Genomic DNA, 18,194 nt, shown 5'->3' on the forward strand with positions numbered 1-18,194 from the left:
CCAATAACATTCAAGATGTTTGACACCATCCAGAGCAAAGCAGTCCACATGATTGGCATCACATCTGCAAGCATCCACTCAGTTCGCCACCAATGCTCAGTAGCAGCAGTATGCTACATACAAGATGCACGGCAGAAATTCACCAAACATCCTTAGACAGCACCTTCCAAACCCACAACTACTTCCATATTGGAGGACAAGGGCAGATTCATGGAAACACCACCACCTACAAGGTCCCCTCTAAACCACTTACCATGCTGTTTTGGAAGTGTATTGCCATTCATTTATTGTCACTAGGTCAAGTTATTGGATTTGCCTCCTTAATGTTATTATGGGTCAACCTCCAGCACATGGACTGTAGCTGTTCAAGAATGCAGCTCACTACCAGCTTCTCAACAGCAACTAGGGAATTTGGATAGCGAGTAATACCATATCCCATGAGTGAATTAAAAAGAAAAGGATACAGAACTGGCTGGAAGCAAAGAGTCAGAGTTTATAGATCTATGTCTGAATGGCAGGCAGTGACTAGTGGAATATGCAGGGATTAGTGCTTGCACCCCACCTATTCACAATATATATATTAATGATTAAGATGAGGAAACTACATGTTATATCTTACAATTTGCAGATGACATATAGATGAATTGGAGGGGGAGCTGTGTGGCTAAAACAGACAGGCAGATTATTATCTGAATGATGACAGTTTGGACATAATGGGATCTGATTCGCTAGTGGCTAAGTAAGCATGTAGGTGCAACAGCTGAAGAAAGCAAATGATATGTTGGCCTTCATAGCAAGAGGATTCAAGAACGGGAGCCGAAATGTTTTATGTGAGGCTGTACAGGGTCTTGGTAAGATCACACCTGAAGTATTGTGTACAATTTTGCTGTCCTTAACTGATGAAGGATTTCAAAGAAGGTTTACCAGACTGATTCCTGGGATTGACATGAGGAGAGACTGGATCAGTTAGGACTGTATTCACTGGAGCAAGGGGGGAATTTCTTAGAAACCTATGAAATTTTAAGAGTTAGAAAGGGTAAATGAAGGAAATATGTTCCCAATGACCGGGGAGTCTAGATCCAGAAAGTCACAGTCTGAGAATAAGAGGTAGACAGATCAGGAATTTCCTCACCTAGAGTGTGGTGTATCTGTGGAATGCTCTGGCACAGTAAGCTGTTGAGATTAAAACATGAATACTTCCAAGAAAAATGTAGGTATAATTCTTTGGTCTAAAAGCATCCAATAGTATGGAGAGAAAGCAGGAACAGAGTTCTGGTTGGATGATCAACCGTGAATGGTGGAGATGGTTCAAAACACTAAATTGCCTACTCCTGTTTTTATTTTCTCTGTTTCTAAAAACCAATAAAAATCACTAAAAATGATCAGAAAGTCTAGCAACACTTGTGTAGGTGCAGTCTAATCTGCACAGTGTTACCAACATTTTCTATTTTTAATTTAGAATAGGCAAGCTGCTTATCTGTGGGCCATCAAATAAGGTTACAAAAGAAAGCTTTTTTTTGGCATAAGAGCACAATAGCACAATTTTATTTAAAATAAAAACTTTCAAACATTATTTTCTAATTTGTTAATTAACTACTATGCACCAGTCTTAATAATGAAATGGCTTTTAAGAGTCATTTCCAGTTACTTAAAATTGGGTTTCTCACATCTGGCAGAGTTGACACTTATTATGGTGCTTTTTTTTGTGGTCAGTCCTTTTTCAGTTGTATTAATAAAACAACACCAGCCTACCAATCTTAAATACATTATGGAATATGTTTTATGCAAAAACAATCCTGAAAGGCTCCCTGATACATCAGTGCATAGCAGACTTTAACTTCATGCTGTGCAAGTAAGTTTGATTAGAGACAGGTCGAAATAAAAGCTGAAGACTAGTGCAATTTGCAATCTGGTTTCTGTTTTGCCCAAAGTATAAAAATTTGACCAACAGTCTCTCTCATTGCTTCTGAGCAACAAGGAGAACACTTAAAATTCAAGGCAAAGGATTATTCACCTGAAACATTTAGCAAATATTCAATTTGAGTGCATTTCACCTTTATATACCTGATGAAATTTAGAACATTGAAACAGCTATTCTGTCCAACTGATCCATGCTTGTATTTGAGCTTCATCTGAACCTTCTCTCGATGCTCTTTACAACTTCTAATCCCTCTATTCCTCTATTTTGGCGTTAAATGTATCTATCTTCAGCACTGAAGTAATTGAGATGAACATTAATTCCAAATCTTTAACTGCTGCATGCGAAATGAAGTTTCTCCTGAATTTCCCATTTAATTTATTTGTATGATTATACCAATATGCATTACCACTATAGCTGAAATGAGGGAGGGAAAGTAAAATCTGTGCGGGAATATTCTACTTGGTTGGTGGTGATGGCCAACTTTTCGTTCTTGTTTCAGATCGCATACTGGTGAAAAACCTTTCAAATGCTCACAGTGTGGGAGAGCCTTTGTTTCATCAGGTGTCCTTAAGTCTCACATCCGGACGCATTCTGGCCTCAAGGCTTACAAATGTTTGATTTGTGATGGCACGTTCACTACTAATGGCAGTTTGAAGAGGCATATGTCAACACATAGTGAGGTCCGTCCTTTCATGTGCCCCTATTGTCAGAAGACTTTCAAGACTTCTATGAATTGTAAAAAACATATGAAGACACATAGGTAAGAGTCTTTTGACGTCATTTCGAATTTCACTTAGTTACAACCACTTCAATCTTTCTGTAAATATGGGCCTCCTATGAACTTTGTGCCATGAGGTGACTTAATAACAGTAGAACAGTACAGGGAAACCTCTGCTGCCCATTGGAGAAAAAGTGATGATTCTAAGGCCTGTTGTGCTTTTTGTTTTTAGACACAGATGAATTATTTGAATGAAAAGAGATTGAAATGTGGTTTCAGCATAGAGCATTACCCAGGTCAGCTATAAAATGCAAAGTACATTTATCTCCATTCTGTCCAATATCTACCAGATGGACTGCAGCAGTTCAAAGAGACCTCACCTCCTCCTTGAGGACAAATAGGGACTGGCAATAAATGCTGGCCCAGCCAGCGATGCCCACATCCCATGAAATGAGTAATTTAAAGAAAACCCTGAAACTTTGACCTGAATTTGAAGCAGCATGCTATATTTTATGTTTCCAAATCTTATTATCTTTTGAGTCAGATGAACAGTTGATGGAGCAGTTTTGTGTATGTACTCAAACACATTCATCAATTGAGTTGGAGCCAGCCCATTTTACTTGCGGTGTTATAAACAGCATGGACTGCATGCTTTCATTCGATTAGTTGGAGCTGAACAAGTGATCCAGAGCCATTTTTTTTTAACTAACAACGATTCAGATGGTGGAAAGTGGATAGCTTTTGTTGAAATTACAATGAATGAAAGAACTTGCATTTCTATAGTGCATTTTGCAGCTGCAAGATGTCCTGAAATGCTAGACAACCAATGAAGTAATCTTTTTGGTGCAGCTTGAGGGAAACCTAAGTAGTTGCTTTTAATTCTTGAAGACTAGGGACATACATGCACCCTTGGTACAGCTAAAACTTTTCTGATGAAGGTAAAAACAATGAAAACTTATTTTAATTTGTTCTCGAAATGTGAGCAACATTTATTTCTCATTCACAATTACCCTGCAGGACTTGTACATACTGTGCATGTCCGGAGTTTATTGTAAACCAAACTTGACAGGATTGGCAAATTCTCATCTCTGACCAGTTTCTGGTTTCAGCCCATAACATCTGGTGATCTAATATGGAATAGTCCAGTAACTTAATCATTAGGCTACTGTAAAGGGACTTTTTGCTTTTTCTACTTGAGCCCAACGTTCCATATCCTGGCAAATTTGCTGAAATGTCTTCTCTTCGTAGGTACGAACTTGCACAGCAGATACAGCAGCAGCAGCAACAGCAGGCATCATTAGATGATGATGGCTTAGTTGAACCTATGGAACAGCAATCTGACTCAACTAATGGCCAAACGCAGGCTCACCTTCAACCTGAGGAACTGCAGCCATCTTCGACAGTAAGCAATGATCAAGAAACCTTGCTAGGTCTGAGCCAAGAACAAGTTGTGGGATCTCAGCAAACTGGTCTTGGCCAGCAGCTTGCAGACCAGCAACTTGTCCAGGATGAAGGTTGGTATAAGTCTATCAGAAGTTCACACTTTTTAAACATGCTTTTAATATTGCAACTTCTATTGAGGTTTAGAAAGGTCAATAGTTTTTCTTTCATTGAAAGTAGTGAAAAGTCCAGAATATCTCTGGGTTTATCCCAAACTTTGGCAGGAGATCATTGTATTCTGCATTTAGACCTCTGCCCAACCAGTTTACTGCAGTCTTCTATGCTCTGTCCAAAGCCTTTTTAGCTTCCTTAAAATGTGGTGCCCAGAATTGGATGAAATACAAGAGTGGGACCAAAAGAGTTTTTATTCTTAAGTTCCTGGTTTTCATATTCCATGCTATATGTTTAACATGCAGTCTCCAATATGCTTTATTAACTACTTTGCTAACCTGCCTTAATACCTACAAATGTTTATGTACTAACCAGCTCCCACGGTATCTGCATTTTGCAACCTTGTTAAAATTATGCCATTGCACATGTAATGTCTCTCTTGTCATTCTTCCCTTTAGAATGCATTAGCTCAATTTTCTGTCTTGAATCTTATCTGATGTGTTTATCCATTCTACCAGCTTGTCTGTCTCCTCGTAAAACCTTTTACTAGATTCTTCACTCTGCCCACTTCAAAATTTTTGATTTTATGTATTATTGTCACATGTGCCAAGTGACGGTGTTATTTTGCATGCTATCTTGGCAAATCATACTTTGCATAAATACATGGGTAATAGAACAGAATATAGATTAAAGTGTTTTAGTTACAGAGAAGGTGCATAGACAGATTTCCTCTAATGTATGAGAGGTCTGATAACAGCAGAGAAGAAGCTGTTCTTATATCTGTTGGTTCATGTTTTCAAACTTTTGGATCTTTTTCCTGATGGAAGAGGGTAGAGGAAAGTATAACACGAGTGGGAGGGGTCTTTAATTTTGTTAGCTGCTTTCCCCAGGCAGAGAGAAATATAGACTGAGTCAGTGGAAGGGAGGCTGGTTTGTGTAATACATTGGGCTGCATTCACAACTCTTTTCGTAATTTCTTGCAATCTTGGGCAGAGCAGTTGCCATACCAAGCTGTGATGCATCTGGATAGGATGCTTTTTATAGTGCATCTATAAAAATTGGTAAGATTTATTATAGACATGTTGAATTATTTTAGCCTTCTGCGGAAATACAGACATTGGTGTGCTTTCTTAACTATAGCAACCATGTGGATGGATTGGGAGAGACTTGTGATGATAATTACTCTCAGGAGCTTGAAGCACTTGACCATCTCCACCTTGGCATTTGTGTCTTCTACTAATTTTGAAATTGCTATGATCCTCAAATTCAAGTCATTATTGAGTATAAATGAAGGAGGTGCTTTTGTGCTGGACCATGGGAAAGCAACATCAAATGCCTCCCACTCTAATCTGAACAACAGCCATTCGTCCCAACTTTATTTCAGTCCCTCACCAATTTTGTGTCTGTCTTGGATGATAGGGTGTATCCAAGCAGTTCTTTTGGATTCAGTTAAATATAATTAAGAGAAGACTCGACAACAACAATTTGCTTAAATGTAAGTGTTTATTATGCAATAATGATAATAATAAGAGTAATAAATGGAAAAGAAAGGAGAAAAAGCAACAAGTCTCCCTCCCTGCTGCCCGTCAGGGATCCCTTGATTGACAGCTGTCAGGAGGCTTAGGTTTGTTCCTGGCACTGTTTGTGATCCTGGCCTGAGGCGAAATCCAACGCTCGGAATGAAACTCTGTTTCTTATACAGTTTAACAAACAGTATGGAAACAGCTACAGAACAAAAACAAGTTGCTGGTGCCATCCTCGGTTAGTAAAGGAATGTCCGCAGGATTCCTTCAAGGTCATGCAGCTGTCGAATATCATCAACCACTTTAGTCCTTCAGCCCATCCCCTGTGCAGTGTCCATGCTATTATTGTCCCTTTTACCACATGGACCTCAATTTTGCTTAAAACCTGATATGTGTACTTGATCAAATCCATTTTGAAAAAAAACATTCGTCAAGCATCAACTGTACTGCCCTCAACTGCCTTCTCCATTACCTTATGAAAAAACTCAGTCAGATTAGTCAAACTTCATCACTGTAAATATATAATATTTCTTTTGCTCATTTTATTAAAATAAAAATTTATTATAATTTTAAGGTTTCAAAAGTTTCAAGTGTAATTTAGCTTCTGTTTATTTGGTAGACTTGAATCATTGATATCGGTTGTTAATTATTTAATGAAAATATACTTTTCAGCAACTATAGTCTACCTAAATTTTAACGTAGCACAATACCCTGTTAATACATTGTCAGTAAGAAATACACTACTCCTTAATCAGCCAGTGGTGAGAATGTGGAACTCACAATCATGTGGAGCAGTTGGAAAGAATAGTGTACATTCTCTTAAGGGAATGCTGAATAGAAAAAGGGGAAGGAGGAAAAAGGGCAGGCTGATACAGCTAATTAGGAGAAAACTCATGTAGGGTGTAAAAAGTGGCAGAAATTCTATGCAATAAATATGACATTCCAGCAAAAGCCAATCAAAACTGAATTGAAGTTGTTCTCTCAACAGTTCTGAAATTATACCTGTAGTGTTACTTTATATATTTCGCTATCTGTCTGGCTTTGTTCCCCATCCCATAACCCTCCTTTTCTCTCTCCATTGTGATGTATGTATGTATGTCAAGTCCCAATATTATCAAACATTTGAGCTTGTCTACTAAATTGGCTCAGGATGTTAATTTGTACCAATCCATACCACTAGATGGTGATGGAGGGACTGACATGCTCCTCTTCATTTCTATTTGAATCACATTATACAATAGTTAATCAGAGAAGCATTGACAGTAATTCCATGTCCTTCGCAATCCCTTGACAACTAGCTTCTGGATGAGAAAATATTAACTCTTTTAAGTTGGTATTTTTAGTCTTCCCGGCATTACCTTCCTTCAGTAGCAACGAATCCACATTTGCAAGTTAGCCTGAATTTATAGAATTGAAACAAATACTTAGTTTAAACTGGTCCATGCCCATGCTTATGCTTCACATGTGGCTCTACTCTGCCTACTTGATCTATCCATACTGACTTGTCTTTCTAGATCTGATGTTGTTGCTGGTTGAGAGGTGCAAAAATATCCTAGATTGACTGATTTGTTATTTTCATTTAGTTTTTGGGAAATGCTTTTCATTCTCTCCTTGGAGCTTTGAAATTCTGATGTGAAAATATCAGGCGTAATTTTGATTCCTTCTCATCTCTGGTGCACACAAATGGAGTTCAAAAGTGCTTTGCCGATATGCCACAAAAATTAATTATCAAATAAAGTAATATGTAAATTTTACTAAACAGTGCACCAAAAAGTTATTTCAAATATTTTTACATCTATTTCTACTTTGTTTAAATAATTATATTATTGTTCTTTAAAGTTATCGTATAATAACTATTCCATTTACAACTACTTTATTACAAAACTTTATTTACATTTAATTAAAAGTATTTTTGTTTTTATCAACGTCCCACCTTGATATAGTTGAACATATTCATTGGTACTACATATACCGGTAGCTTTTTCTGCATAAACAATGCAATGACTAAGGCTGTATTCAAATGCTGTATTGTGAGATCCACACAACATGAAGCGATGCATTTGAAGAAGAAAGTTAAGTACCTGAAGAATAAAGAAGGAGATGAATGTATAGATACGGTGAGGTGACGAAGGGTGGGCAGAACTCAAATGGAACGTAAACACCAGCTTAGTCCAACTGGACCAAATGGTTGTATCTGTGCCATAAGTTCTATGTAATATATATTCTTGCATTTTTTTTTAACTTTGATCTGCCTTCATAAGCAATATCAAATTTATTGTTTTGTTTGGTATTTATTTTCCTACTCTAGATGCCTTTGTGACAACACAGCAAAATATCAGCCAGTTTGATCAACAAACTATAACACAGCAGACGTTTGATCAACAGAGCCTGGCCCAAGGTTGTAGTTAAGATCATTTGGTGGTCAATAATTGGTTTTGGAACTTTATTTGGATTCTTCTCGTTTTTTTTTAATAATTGTTGGAAATGTGTGCTTTGATTTAAATGTGAATTAAAACATTGAACAAACTTATACTGCACATTGTTTTTGGTTAGCATGCCTTGAACTACACCCCTCCTCCAACCCAACAATGAAGGGGATGCTAGTTCATGGTTCTGATGAAACAATCTATACTGCATTGTAACCTTGAATTGAGCAGTGCCAAGTTTAAAATTAGGCTTAACTGTCAGAGCCAGTCATGAGGACCATGGTCAGCATTTCACAATTGTTCAAGTGCTGCATCATTTGGGGTTTTAGTTTTCTGTATTGTCATTGTTTTTCCTGTGTACTAAGGGGCTTTTTGTATTAATTTAGAATTGTAGCACAATGGTTTTGTTACTGGATCAGTAAACCAGATACCTAGACTAATGATAGAAACGTGAGTTTAAATTCCATTGCAGCAGCTAGGGAATTTAAATTCTGTTAGTTAAATAAATCTGGAATAAAAGACTAGTACAAGCATCAGTGACCATGAAACTACCAGATTATTGCAAAAACTTGAATGTTTTTAAGGGGAGAAATTCTGTCATCCTTACTCATTCTGGTCTAGTCTATACTAATAGACTTTAATTGCTATTCCAAAATGGCTTAGTAAGCCACTCAGCTATGTTTAAAAGACAGGACAACACTTTCTTGAAGGCAATTAGAGAAAGGCAGTAAATGATGACCTAGTCAGGAATGGGAACATCATAAAAATGAATATAAATAATTCATTTGTAATGTTGTATCTTCAAAATATTATTTCAGGCTTTGCAGAATTGGAGTGGTTTATCATTTTCCATGTCTTTATTGGTGTAGTTTTATTTTCCAATACAGTATCCCAATTTCTTAAGTTAAGTAAACCAGCTTCTGAGACTGTTTAACATGCCAAGGAAATGCAGATGTTTGAAATAGGAACAAAAGTGGAGAGCTCGGCCATCCGGTTTGCTCTGCCATTCATTAAGATCATTCTTAATCTGTCATGCTTTGAATTCTACATTTCCACCTTTTGATTTGCCTATCTGGTGAGACTGTATCTACCTCAGCCTTTTTAAAAAAAAATTCAGTGACAGTTTCCACTGCCCTCTGGAGGTAGAGAGTTCCAAAGTTGCACAACCCTCATGTGAGGAAAACAAAATCTCCTCTCTGACTTAAAAGGGTGGCCTCTATTATTAAATAGTGTCCCCTAGTTCTGGATTTAACAGAAGAGGAAACCTCTTTTCCACATCCATCTCAGCAAGGTCATCCAGTATCTTACATACTTCAATCAAATCATCTCTCACCATTCAAAACCCTAGTGAAACAAGCTCACCCTATCTACACTTCCCTCATGAAACGATCTGCTTAGTCTAGGTATCAATCCTGTGCTGTAATCTGTTAAAATTCGAGAGGCAAAGAACTGTCCCCAAAATCATTATTTAATGTAAAAATTAACAACTTTTTTAAAAAGTCTAATGGAGAATATTAACTAACAAATGTTTATAACTCCGTTCTCTTAAACTTACCTTTTGCCTTTCCCTGTACTATACTGGTCCGATAAAACTCCTGATTACGATTTACAAAAAAATCTAATCACGTTTCAAACTAGCCAGCTTTGCCGAGCGGCGTCTGTAGATTTACCTCTGTCTTTTCTTTGTCTTAGGGATTTTGTTTCACAGGTCTTTGATAGATAAAGGTACCTTTAAGAGAACAGATCTTTCTGCAAGCAGTCTCTCTAGTTGTTGGTGCTAGCTGCTCTTTGCCACTCTGGGTAACTGTTCAAAATGTCTGATATTTATACCACAAAACATGAGGTCATTTCATTGGTTTTAATATTATCAAAATACTAAGTTTGGTATCTTGGGGCATAATTTAAACTGATTGGCCAAATTCAAATTTGTTTTTGTATCCTGGCAACACAATTCTTAGCTATTTCGACCAAATGTTACATTGTTACCTTGTTCCGGACTCTTTTTGCTTCTCTAAATCCTTGCTAGCTTTTCAGTTCTCTTAAAGGTACAGTACCCCTTTATACCTTCATAACACTGAAGCAATAGCATTTTTCTTTTCAGAAAAACAAATTGCTGGAGAAACTCAGCACATCTGGCAGCATCTGTGCAGAGAGAAAAACAGAGTTTACATTTTGAGTCCAGTGAGCCCACCCCCTTCAGAATTGACAGCATCTAGGAAAAGTGGTATTACACTGTTGACAAGAATGAGTGGGTAGTTGGAGATGGAGCCCAGAGAGAGAGAGAAAAGAAACAAAATAAATGTTAGGCAGACAAAAGGATAGTTGATTGTAAGCCAGGGAAGAAAAAAAAGACTAGATAGGTGATAATGGGAACTATGAATGTATGAAAATGGGATGGCTGTACTGAAGGCAATCTAAATCATAACAGAACCTCAGGTGTAGGGATGGGTAAAAGACATGGAGTGAAGTGTTCAGATTCTAAAATTATTGAACTCTGTTGGGTCAGGAAGGCTATTAAGTTTCTCTAGCTTGAGTTGAGCCTTGCTGGAGAACTGCAGCAGGCCTGAGACAGAAATGTTGGCATGGGAACATAGTGATGCCTAGAAGTGATAGGCAAATGGAAGGTTGGTGTTCTACAAAGCAGTCACCCAGTCTGTGTTTTGTCTCCATAGTGTGGCAACTGCTGTCTCCTGTCTAGTGTCCTATCCACCTCTCTGCTCACTGCTTTTTCCCACTACCCCTGTTATCAGCATATATGCCACTTGTTCCTAAATGCTATCCAATCTGATGATCAGCAGACTCCATATCAACTTTGTTTACTCTCCACAGATGCTGAGTTTCTCCAGTAATTTATATTTTTGTTTCAGATTTCCAGCATCCATAGTTCTTTGTTTGTTTCTTACTTTCATGTTTAATTTCTCTGATAGTGAAGGAAAGTGCCATGTTAGTATTGACTACATGTTGTATGTGTACTAACTGTGATTCATATCCCATCTACCAGTTTATGGTGCGTTAGTTTAGAATGGCATTGTGATGGTGCAGACATGATGGGCTGAAGGGCCTCTACCGGTGTTATACTGTTCTATGTTCAGTGTTCTTGGCACCTGAACACCCAAATTCTGTTGCATGTCAGAAATCTGCAGTTGTCTTTTGTTTAGATTATCTTTTTTTTCCTCCTTCCTATCCAAGTGAACAACTTCACATTTTCCCCACATTGCCCTCCATGTTAGGTTTTTGTGCACTCACTCAATGTATCTATATCCACCTGCACTTACTTTTTTTCTTCACAACACACTTTTCTACCATTTGTGTCATTTAATTTTGTATTAGATGTCTCCTCAAACATCATAATATGTGTGCTCTGCTTTAGAGCAATATTATTAGACAGGAAGTGACTGAGGAAGGTGACAAAACTATTCATCAGCGATAGGCGTTGAGATCAGTAGAGAGGTATACTATGGAAATTCTAGAGTTTGAGACCATGACAGCTAAAACACAGCTGCCAATGGTGAGAAGAAAGGAATCAGTAATGCGTAAAGATGTCAAAATTAGCTTAACAGAACTCATAAGCAGGAAGTAACTTCAAGACTCCAATTTATAATGTGAGTTTAGATCATGTTTATGAAATGACTGGTGTTTTTTATGAATTGTAATGTTTGATTTGATTGGATTTGATGGTTCTCTTGTGGCTAGTCATGATGTCATTGCATTTTTTTTAATAGAAAAGAGTAACAGGATAAAGAAGTATACACAGCAATCACTTAACAACTTGACAAATAATTATTCCACAATGTCATTTAAATATCAATTTTGAATGAATCAAACAAATTAATTTATTGATTTTATTTTTAACCAGGTTTCACTATCGCTGATAGCTTTGGTCAACAGGGTCAGTTTACAGCTGTGCAACAGTTGCAGGACTCCAGTAGCCTGGAGTCACAAGCTCTAACTCCCAGTTACCATCAGCAAAGTCTACTTCAGGTGCCAACTACAGACAGCATTAATGTGGTGAGTATTAAATATTTGATTTTTTTAAACTAAATTCTTCAAGATATGCTTCTTATTCAATCTTTTGAACTTAACTTTGAGAGCTGACTCTTATACGAAAGGTTAATTTATGAAATTGGAAATCAACTGTATAAAAACACATTCTCAAATGGGCCCATTAAAGTTTTTAGTATCTACAATATAGTATTTTAAATACCCATTATGATATACAACAATCGTAATGTTGAACTTTTCTTCTGATCATGGAAACATAATGGTACAAATGGTCATTCAGCCTGTAGAATCTGTCATCTGGATAATTATTTAATACACGTATGTCCTGCATTCTATCCTATATAACTACCTGCAAATATGATTTGGAGATGCCGGTGTTGCACTGGGGTGTACACAGTTAAAAATCACACAATACCAGGTGTAATTGGAAGCAAGGAGCATCACTCCGAAAGCTAGTGTGCTTCCAATTAAACCTGTTGGACTATAACGTGGTGTTGTGATTTCTAACTGTGTACCTGCAAATATGTCACATTCAGGCTAAAATGTGGAAGAGTGACCAGTTTTCTTCTGGATAAATTGGACATCTAAGTGATGTGTTTAAATGCTGATGAGGCTATTGAAAAGGAGCAGATGTAATCCAAGAACTAAAGTTAGACCATTTAGAAGGAAAGTTAGAAAACACTTTTCCAAACAAATTGGAACAAATCTGGTAGTTCCATTAGAAGATGTTGGTATACTTGGAGACTTTTTTGTGAGATAAGGGTATCCACAGGTATAGAGATTAGGTGGTTAAATGATATAGGTAATGATCAGCAGTGTTGAATATGGCATTGCAAATATGAAGGACTGAGTAGCCTGCTTCTGTTTCTTTGTTCCTAAATTGTGTTTGGAGTTAAGTAAAGCATCTGGTAAGGACAGTTTCTCTCTGATATTATCAAGAGTAATCTTTACAGTTCTCTTTTCAGTCTCATTGCACTAATCCCACTATTATATTCAAATTGAAGCAATAGAATGCAAATGGTTTAATTCAGCTTTATTTTGAAAAGAAAGCTCAAATCAAATTTGACTTTTCTGTGCTGACGGTGAACATGCTGTCAGTCATTATTGGTTTAGTAGAAGGTATGGATGGAAGTGCTTATTCAAGATTTGGTGGCCAATCATGGATCATACATCTGAGTGCACAGATAAGTAGCAGCTGATGTGTAGACAAACAAGGGTTGAGGTAGACTCAAGCCTGCTCCATCGTTTCATAAAATCATGGCTGAGTTGGTTGTAACCTCAAATCCACATTCCCGTCTACCTGGTAACATTTATCACCTTGTTCAATAGGGAACTACCAATCTCTGCCTTAAAAATATTTAATGACACTACCTCTCTTACTTTTTCCGAAAGAGTTCTAAACACTCGAGATACCCTTTGGGAAGGAATTTTGCCTCACTTGATTGAAATGAGCCACCCTTTCTTGTTTAAACAAGGTCTCTTAGTTTCAGATTCTCCCATAAGAAGAGACATTCTCTCGATGTTTATGTTTACTCTGTTTAGGATCTATGAATTTCAGTCAAGTTGTCTCCAACTGTTCGAAACTCCAGCAGATACAAGCTTAACCTATCCAATCTTTCCTCATAAAGCTAATCTACCTATTCTAGGTATTAGTCTTGTAAACTTTTTTGAACTGCTTCCAATGCATTTACATCCTTCTTTAAATATAGTGACTAAAACTGCACACATTTTCCAGATGTAGCCTCACCAGTGCCCTGTGTAATTTATGCATCACCTCTTCCTAACATGCAGTTCTGTCATGATTAAATGACAACATTCCATTGGCTATCCTATTTAGTTGACGTACCTGCTTACTGGCCTTTTGCAACTCTTGCACTCGGACACCCAAATTTCTCTGCATTTCAAAACTCTGCAATCGCACCCCATTTAGATAATATGCTTCTGTTTATTCCTCTTGCTAAAGCTGTCAATTGCGCATTTTTTCACATTGTACTCCATTTGCCAGGGTCTTTACCTATGCATTTAACCTATCCATATCTGTATTTTGCCCTTTTCTCAACTTACTTACCTATTTTCTTTGTGCTATCAGCAAGTTATGTAACCATATCTTCCATTCCTTCATCAAAGTTATTTATGTAAATTGTAAACATTTAAAGTTTCAGCATGAATTTCTATGGTGCACCTCTTGTCACATCTTTCCCATCAAAAAAAAATCCATTTATATCTAAGTGTTACTTCCTATTTCCCAATATTCTTGTGACCATGCCAATATGCTATCCAGTAATCCATGAACAAAATCCACTGGCTCCCTTTTAACAACATAGCACATTATTACCTCAAACATATTACCTCCAATAGATTGGTCAAGTTGATTTCCCTTTCACAAAACCATGTTGACTATCCTTGATTACCTTGAATTATCTGAGTAGCTTGTTATAATTTGTTTAGCAATAATTTCTAATACATTTCCTATGACAGATGTTAAGCCAACTGTGGACTAAAGTTTCTTTCTCCTGGTCTTCCTCCATTATGGAATGAAAGACTTAATTTTGCTGTCTTCCAATCGAATGAGACTTTCCCTGAATCTAGAAAGTTTTGGAAATTTAAACCCAATTTGTTTTATTTTCTTGTGGGACATGAAATGGGCCCACTAAAGTTTTTAGTATCTACAATATATGCTGGCCAGCATTTATTGCCCATCTCCAGTTGCTCTTGAGAACATTGTGATGAGGTGCCTTCTTGAACTGCTGAAATCCACATGCTATAGGTAAGGCAGTGTTGTATCAACAATCTAACTTGCCATTTTTTTTTTAAAAGACCCTAGGCCGAAATCCATCAGGGCACAGAACTTGTCAGCTTGCTGTCTCAGCATTCTTTCACATACTCAAAATTTCCCCTCCATATTATTATTTTGGTCATTCTTTGCTTTTTTCTAGCATTCTGTCCAAGCTTCTGACCTGTCACCTGTCTTTGCACAAATATATACTTTAAATTTGTTTGTTAGTATCTTTAACTTTCCTCGTTAACCAGAGATGGTGAGTACATCCCTTGAATTTTTTTTATTTACTGGAATGTATCAATTCTATATATTCTGAACCATACCCTTGCAGGTCTCTCACTGCATCTCTATTGACCTATGCTTTAACTTAATTTTCCAATTCACTTAAGCCACCTCAGCTTTCACGTGCTCATCATTGCCCCCATTTTTGAAAATGCCTCGGGAGTTCAGTCCATTCTCCGTCAAGCTGAATGTAAAATTCATTCCCATTATAGTCAGGGTACCTTTATTGTAAGATTGTTTATTAGTTTCATCTCATTGCATGTTATGAAGTATAACTTCCTCTCTGGCTGCAGAACATGCTGTGGTAAGAAACTACCCTGAAAATTGTGATGAGGTCTTCATCTACTCTACCTTTGCAGCCCAGGGATAGATGAAAATCTGCTGTGATTATTACTATACCTTTCTGATGAGCTCCCATTATTTTTCCGTTATGGTTCATTGTGCTGTGTGGTTAGTGTCAGTGAGCTTCCCATAAGTGACCTCTCGCCTTAATCATTTCTCATTTCTACCCAAGCTATTTTCTATTTCCTGGTTTCCTGAAATTAGATCATTTTTCTCTATTGTTTAGGTGAAGCCTGTCCCAATGGCACAGATCCACCTTCCCAATACTGGTGGAGTGCCCCACTAACTAGAATACATTTACCCACACCAGCCATTGAGTCACACATTCCTGTCTCTTACTTGATTTGCTTATGCATATTTGCAAGTGGCTCAGTTAATTAGCAGTTAGAAGTGTGAGATGATACATTTTAGTAGAAAGAACATGGAGATACGATATAAAATAAAGGGTGCTATTCTAAGGTTATGGAGGAGCAGAGAAATGTGGGTGTATATGTGATAAAACATTAAAGGTGGCAAGGTATTTGGAGAGAACAGTTAATAGAGCATACAATACCTTTTGGATTTATTAGTAGGAATCTAGAGTGCGACACCAAGGATGTTATGCTCGACTTGTGTACTACATTAATTAGACTTCATCTGGAGTATTGTGTGCAGTTTGGGCACTACACTTCAGGATGAGAATATATTGGAGAGAGTGCAGAAGAAGAATGGCTCCAGAGATGAGAAACTACAGTTATGAAGAAAGATTGGAGAAGTTGAGACTTTCTTTCCTTGGCGAGAAGATGACTCTATGACTATCACACTATGACTAAGACAGTTGAAGGAAAATTTTTAAATCATGAAGAGACTGGACAGTGTTAAAATGGAGAAACTATTCTCACAAAAAGGATTGAGAACAAGAGGACACAGATTTGAAGTGAATGCAATATGTGCAAAATCTTTTTCTCACAGCCAAGTAGTTGATGTATAGGGTGTATTGCTTGGAAGTGTGGTAGAAGCAGGTTCACTTGATTGTTTATATTAAAATAACGTTCAGGGCTACAGGGAACTGGGAGGAGGATGACGTTAAGTCATAATGGACGTTCAGAGAATTGGTGAAGACATAATAGGCTGAATGGCCTCCACTTCGCAAAGTACCAATTCTAAGATTTGTGGACCGGATTATTTCAACTAGTTGTTCAATACATTGTAGCCATAAAGTGAACATATTTCTGTTAATGATCTAAATCTCCTTATTGATTAATTGCTATATTTCTTTCACCGCCTTCTCTGAGTATGAGGGTGTTCTTTTCTTTGTAGAATCTTTCAGCTTCAATACTGTGAGACAGATGCAATACTATGCATTTTTGGCACAAATAAAAATGATTTCAATTCATTAAGTTTGGAAATCACTTGTTTTGCTATGAAAACTACAAAATTCAGTAACGAGTGTAATTCAGTGTTTTAGTTTCAGTTGATGTGATGACCTTTCATAAGTTTGATTTTTAAAAATGACTTTCATATTTTGTTTGTATATATTCTACAGACGACCCGTTTATTGCATGAGCCGCCATCCGGAAACCTGCATCTTCAAAGCCATCGCTCAACATTCCATTCCGACAGTGAGGACCAAGTTAGACGAACATACAGGTTAGAGTCAGTGAGAGCTTTTTTGTGTGTGTGTTGGCAGAACTTTCTGTCTTAGTTTATTTTATACTGTTCTTTTAAACTTTCAATGTCATCATTTCAGTTCAATCATAACCTGGCTCAGTGGTCAGACTTTTGCAGAGAGACATGGGTTCAGATCAGAATTGATCCGATAAGTATCTCAAGTTTCAATCCATTATTACACTTACGGAAGAAATGGTAAAGCTAGCTACTAACTTTCTCTTCAAGTGGGCATAAGGGAATTTCTATTGCATGACCTTTAAAAGAACAGGGTTTTCTCCCGGTAAACCCGCAATTGAAGATGCTAAAATTATTCCACATTTTTGGACAGAATAACCAGGTAATGTTTTCTTCAAAGCAGTGTCCCAGCCATTTAGTGTAGAAGTTGTGATGCTGGAAACATAGCTGACAACTTACTCAAAGACCCCACTCCGAGATTTGGGATGGGAGTCAAGTGTTGAAAAAGCAATGGACAGGGTCTGCTGTCCTGTTGCACTTCCACCTCCTGTCACTGTTCCAAGGAATTTTCACCTGCCAGTGAATATCAAGCACGAAATGTAAATTAAAGGCAACACAAACTTTCTAGTAAATAACTGATAACATTTTAAACTTTAAATTAGTGCAATTGGCTATATGTTTATCCTGAATCGTTGGTCACATTTGTATTTGCACTTCTCTTGATCTGTTTTCGATTTTGTTTTTATGAATTGCTGTTCATCTTGGCCTCCACATGAAGTAATGCAAAGCCCATGCCACATACTGGGCAGACTCTTTCTCTGCTGAGTAGTGGCATGATGCACTGAAAAGCTCGCCAGGGCATCACTTGAATGTCTGAATGGCACATGAGCTTTCTGGTTTGTGGTGTTTTAGGAAAAAAGAAAATCAGAAGGTTCAGGCCACAACTTTGCAGCCTCTGGGCAAGTTTGGAATATATAAGCAATGACACTCGGGTTGCTTTTTTTCTCTGCCCCACGTTCAATGCCTGATTCCTCACTTGGTTTGA

General features: G+C 37.3%; 1 protein-coding gene across 2 annotated transcripts in view; it reads left to right on the plus strand.

Moving 5' to 3' along the window:
• LOC132813309 (zinc finger protein 236-like) overlaps positions 1-18,194 on the plus strand; it is a 162,713-nt gene that overhangs the window by 80,230 nt on the left and 64,289 nt on the right. For both annotated transcript variants that reach the window (XM_060823121.1, XM_060823124.1), the window contains exons 13-17: positions 2,421-2,681; positions 3,888-4,153; positions 8,022-8,111; positions 11,996-12,147; positions 17,070-17,173. In XM_060823121.1, coding sequence (XP_060679104.1) covers positions 2,421-2,681; positions 3,888-4,153; positions 8,022-8,111; positions 11,996-12,147; positions 17,070-17,173 — 873 coding nt within the window. The remainder of the gene's footprint in view (positions 1-2,420; positions 2,682-3,887; positions 4,154-8,021; positions 8,112-11,995; positions 12,148-17,069; positions 17,174-18,194) is intronic.

This window comes from Hemiscyllium ocellatum, chromosome 4 (genome assembly GCF_020745735.1).
Source record: "Hemiscyllium ocellatum isolate sHemOce1 chromosome 4, sHemOce1.pat.X.cur, whole genome shotgun sequence".
Lineage (NCBI taxonomy): Eukaryota > Metazoa > Chordata > Chondrichthyes > Orectolobiformes > Hemiscylliidae > Hemiscyllium > Hemiscyllium ocellatum.